Source organism: Balaenoptera acutorostrata, chromosome 1, assembly GCF_949987535.1.
Source record: "Balaenoptera acutorostrata chromosome 1, mBalAcu1.1, whole genome shotgun sequence".
Lineage (NCBI taxonomy): Eukaryota > Metazoa > Chordata > Mammalia > Artiodactyla > Balaenopteridae > Balaenoptera > Balaenoptera acutorostrata.
In genome coordinates, this window is record NC_080064.1 from 111,233,382 (window position 1) to 111,238,494 (window position 5,113).

At 49.9% G+C, this 5,113-nt stretch overlaps 1 protein-coding gene across 1 annotated transcript; it reads left to right on the forward strand.

The window, feature by feature from the left end:
• The first annotated feature begins 3,193 nt into the window (after positions 1-3,193).
• Positions 3,194-4,789, forward strand: IVL (involucrin). Its single transcript, XM_057541288.1, has 2 exons — positions 3,194-3,434; positions 3,903-4,789. The coding sequence occupies exons 1-2, from the start codon at positions 3,194-3,196 to the stop codon at positions 4,787-4,789; spliced, it is 1,128 nt and encodes a 375-aa protein (XP_057397271.1).
• Positions 4,790-5,113: the final 324 nt, after the last annotated feature.

A 5,113-nucleotide genomic window follows, 5' to 3' on the forward strand; every position in this document is an offset into this window, starting at 1 on the left:
CCATGTGTGAGGATACTGGGTCGGTTCTGCTTGGGGGAGGGGGATGGCAGGGGGCAGGGTGGAAAGGGCTTTCCCAGCCCCAGAAGATGGCCATCCCTGTGCTAAGGGGGAGAACATGTGAGGTCCCAGCTGGGCTCAGGGGCCAGAGAGGGCATGAGCAGAGGGTAGTAATCTGGAGGCAGGAGTCCCTCCATCTGTCTTTCCAGACTAAGCCCCAGGAGCATGGCAAAATTAGCACTATAAATAGATCTATTGGGGGCTGGGAGGGAGGTAGGTGCCTGTGAGGAAAACTATGGGGAAATCAGAATGCATCTCAAAGTTAGCCCCAGAAATGAGTATTTTCCTTGATATTATTCTAATATTTCTTTTTTGATTAGGTTGTGAAGAAGAGAGTTCAAATGATGTTCATAAAGTAAGCTATTAACCAATCATTAAAAAGAAAGGCAAGTCACAGTTCAGTTTTGTTTATACACACATACACACACACACACAACACTAAAATGCTCAATGGTAATTGTCTCCAGGTGGTGAGATGCACTGTTCTTTCATTCCTTCGACAAATGTTTATAGAGCACTGATTATATTCGACGGTTATGGCAGGTTTTGGGGACATAGTAGAAAACACACCAGGCAAAACTCCTGCCTTTTAGAGCTTATTTTCCAATGGGAGATATGGAAAATAAACAAGTGAACAAAAGCATATAAAAGGGCCCTCAATTGTTCTTAGTGAAATGAAGTGAAACAGGGAATAACCCTCTAGATGGGGTCTCAGGGAGGCTCTCTGGCAGGTCCCCACATTTACAGTGAAGCTGAAAAACACAGAGAGCCCCCAGAGGTGGGGAGCACTGGGCTTGTCCTAGTAACTGAGGACCCTCAGCAAGGGTCTTTGAACCCGAGGCAGTCGTTTGGATTGTATTCCAGGAGTGTTAGGTCGTCATCAGCACCGGGGAGGGACAAGCAAGCTCTAATCCCCACTCTGAAAGCTGGCATAAGCTATTTTTAGAGAGTAGTTTAGAGAAAGTAATGGATGATCTAGTTTTGATTTTATACCTTCATGCATTTCCCCAAAACATTGTATGAAATGTTTGTTTTATCACCATAAGAAGCAATCCTTATTATTTAATTTTTATATATTATATATTTATTTTAAATATATATATAGATTTATATATTACAGACTTAGAATGGTCCATGCCTTGGAGTTTTGGTGAGCATGGCATTCTTGGGAACTTCTGTAACTACAGCCTGCAGCATAGGGCCTGGATAGCCCCTAGCACATGGTAGCCCCTGCAAAGCCTTCTGCTTGACTTTTTGGGCCTAAAGTTGTCAGACTCAACCCTACCCCATCCCAGGACAGAGTTTATTTCCACACAGAATGGAATTATAGATGTGTCTTGAGAGCAGATGGGTTGTGGGCTAGTGGCCAAGAGCACCCCCCAACAGCCCCACCCCTTCATGAAAAGTGATTCCTCCCACATTTACACAACATCTCCAGACTGGACATCCCAGAAGGACATATAACTTTCTATTCTGTGCCCTTGGAAATGAATCCCACAGCCTAATAGTGAGGAACAACCCATTTTACAGGTGGAGAAACTGAGATTCAGAAAAAAAGCTTGGCTGAGGTCACAAAACAAGAGGAAAAGGGGACCAGGTTCCTGAGATGCCTCCCTCACCTCCCTGTGCCCAGGTCACAAGTATCACAGGAGTGAATGAGCCCCCAGAGCCCGCTGGCCAGGCAGGAGCTGTGTGTCCCTGCAAAAAGGGGCCCTGAGGGGTTTTTTGCTTAAGGTTCCTATGATGAGTCAGGAAGGGGCTAGAGGAAATTGACCAACTGGAGCGGTGAAACCAGTCCATCTCCTTCACCTTGGGAAAGAGGCCAGGCTGGAGAACAGTATAAAGGGCATCCCGGCCCCTGCTTGGCTCAGTGCTCCACTCTAGAAGCTCCTCCAGCCGTCCTCACTGTGAGTCAGGTAAGTGCTAGCTGGCAGAACCAAGGTTGGGACCGGGGGCCTCCCACAGGCCAGAACATGGCTGGGGGTGGCCAGCCAGGTGGGTGCAGGTATCACTTGTGTGCTGGATTCAACAAGACTACTGTTCTTCTAGGAGGGCTCAGGTCACTGTGCTGAGGGCTAGGTGCCATGGTATGGAAACACAGAACAGACAGCAAGCTCCTCCTACCCCATACTTTTTTGGGACCGTATTTTAGAGAGAGAGAGAGAGGCAGAGAGACAGAAAGAGACAGAGAGAGGAGTAAGATGGGGATGAAGGGGAAATATGGCCAATTTCTCTCCTAAAACTGATTGATTTGGGCTGACTGTGATTTTGCCTTCTTTATGGAGGCAGGGTGTCCGGGGACATGCTTGTAACTCTTGGCTGTGCTACCAAAGGGAGAAATGCAGCATGGGGAACACTTTCTATTTGGAGAACCCAGGCTGAGCAGGGGCAGGGAAACCCAGCTTAGAAGTAGGAGACTTGAAAGAACCAGCTCCAACTCTCAGCAACCTTCCAGCCCCCTCCTACCACCACCAGCTAAAGCTCAGATGGTCAGGAGAGAAAGCAGCTCTGGAGCTGAATAGGCCAATCTGTTCATTTTACAGAGGAGAAATCTGAGGTCCAGAGGGGCTAAATGACTTGTTCAGAACCACACAGCATTTCACTGGGAGATTTAAGCCGAGATCACATCATGTGACTCCAGTCCAGGGCGTGCACCCTCACCTCTCAGATCCTCTCGGGATGGGCTACTGATTTTCCAGGACTCGGGAGTCCTGCAGGAGACCTTTCTTTTCCTAGCACCTTCCCTCTTCTTGTCATAATCCCAGAGCTCATCTCTCTTCTTTGTATGTGAAGGTCAGAAACAAGGGAGAGACAAGGATAGGCAAGGGCAGGAGGTGAAGGGGTACCCAGACCACCTTTGCAGAGCACCTCTGGAGAGAGTCCTCTTTGTTGGCTCTTGGGAACAAGAGGCTCCCAGGAGGGCCTTTCCCTGCCCCTCTCCATTCCTACCCTTCACTCTGCTGCTTCTGGGGAATGATAGCCCAGCGTGAGTGGGAGAGTACCCCCACCGAAGGGAAGAGGGGATGCTGAGAAACCAGGCGCTGCTGCATATTTCCAGCGGTTCATCTACTTCCTCGCCTTCAATTAACCCTCTGACCCCTCCTGTTTTTCAGGTTGACCTAAAGCAGCTTCCAAGATGTCCAAGCAAGGTACTCTGCCAGTGACCCTGCCCCCTGCCCTCTGTAAGGAGCCTGTCAAGCCTGTTTCTCCTCCCACCAATATCCAGCAGGAGCAAGTGAAGCAGCCAACTCCACTGCCTGCCCCATGCCAGAAGGTCATCCCAGGGAAGGATCCCTTGGAGCTCGGGGAGAAACACACAACTCCTGTGAAGGAGGTGCCCGAGCAAGGGTGTAAGCCACAGCAACAGGAGCCAGAGCATCCGGAACAACATCCGGAACAGCAGCAGCAGCAGCAGCAGCAAGAGTCACAGAAGCAAGAAAAGCATGTAGAACAGCAGCAGCAGCAGCAGCAGCAAGAGTCACAGAAGCAAGAAAAGCATGTAGAACAGCAGCAGCAGCAGCAGCAGCAAGAGTCACAGAAGCAAGAAAAGCATGTAGAACAGCAGCAGCAGCAGCAGCAAGAGTCACAGAAGCAAGAAAAGCATGTAGAACAGCAGCAGCAGCAGCAGCAAGAGTCACAGAAGCAAGAAAAGCATGTAGAACAGCAGCAGCAGCAGCAGCAGCAGCAGCAAGAGTCACAGAAGCAAGAAAAGCATGTAGAACAACAGCAGAAGCAGCAAGAGTCACAGAAGCAAAAAAAGCATGTAGAACAGCAGCAGAAGCAGCAAGAGTCACAGAAGCAAGAAAAGCATGTAGAACAGCAGCAGAAGCAGCAAGAGTCACAGAAGCAGGAAAAGCATGTGGAACAGCAGCAGCAGCAAGAGTCACAGAAGCAAGAAAAGCATGTAGAACAGCAGCAGAAGCAGCAAGAGTCACAGAAGCAAGAAAAGCATGTAGAACAGCAGCAGAAGCAGCAAGAGTCACAGAAGCAGGAAAAGCATGTGGAACAGCAGCAGCAGCAAGAGTCACAGAAGCAAGAAAAGCATGTAGAACAGCAGCAGAAGCAGCAAGAGTCACAGAAGCAAGAAAAGCATGTGGAACAGCAGCAGCAGCAAGAGTCACAGAAGCAGGAAAAGCATGTAGAACAGCAGCAGAAGCAGCAAGAGTCACAGAAGCAAGAAAAGCATGTAGAACAGCAGCAGAAGCAGCAAGAGTCACAGAAGCAAGAAAAGCACGTAGAACAGCAGCAGAAGCAGCAAGAGTCACAGAAGCAAGAAAAGCATGTAGAACAGCAGCAGAAGCAGCAAGAGTCACAGAAGCAGGAAAAGCATGTAGAACAGCAGCAGAAGCAGCAAGAATCACAGAAGCAGGAAAAGCATGTGGAACAGCAGCAGAAGCAGCAAGAGTCACAGAAGCAAGAAAAGCACGTAGAACAGCAGCAGAAGCAGCAAGAGTCACAGAAGCAAGAAAAGCACGTAGAACAGCAGCAGAAGCAGCAAGAGTCACAGAAGCAGGAAAAGCATGTAGAACAGCAGCAGCAACAGCAAGAATCACAGAAGCAGGACCAGCATGTGCAACAGCTGGAGCAGGAGAAGAAGGTCTTGGGCCAGCGGCTGGATCAAGAGCCAGCAAAGAAAGATGAGCAACTGGAAAAGAAAGGGGAGCAGCTGCTGGTGCAGCAGGAGGGGCCACTGAAGCAGCCTCTGCTTGTCCCAGCTCCTGGCCAGGTCTAAGAGACTGACCCAGTCCAGCCCCTGAAGGGAGAAGTCTTGCCCCCTAAAGAAGCAGGAGGTGTATTGTCCCCCAAACATATGTAACCACCCCCAGGGTCCCAGAGGCCCCTGGAAATCCCACACAAGTGAAGAGAGAGCCAGTGGCCTGGCTTACCTACAGTCCCCAGCCTGGGTGGCCCACCTTATCTGTGAACCTGCCTGACCCTGTCCTTCTGCATGTCTCTTGGATAGGGCTTGGGAAGGGAGGGGAGCTATTGCCCAGCTCCCACCCCTGATGAGCCCAATCCCAACCTCAGGTGGCCAGAGCCTCTGCTTGAAGAGACA

What these genes read in the sequence shown, in the direction of transcription:
- IVL (XM_057541288.1), top strand. Translation starts at nt 3,194, where the DNA reads ATGTCCAAGCAAGGTACTCTGCCAGTGACCCTGCCCCCTGCCCTCTGT. An exon ending in ACAGCAACAGGAGCCAGAGC is followed by an intron (nt 3,435 to 3,902) that starts ATCCGGAACAAC and finishes AAGAGTCACAGA; the next exon opens with AGCAGGAAAAGCATGTGGAA.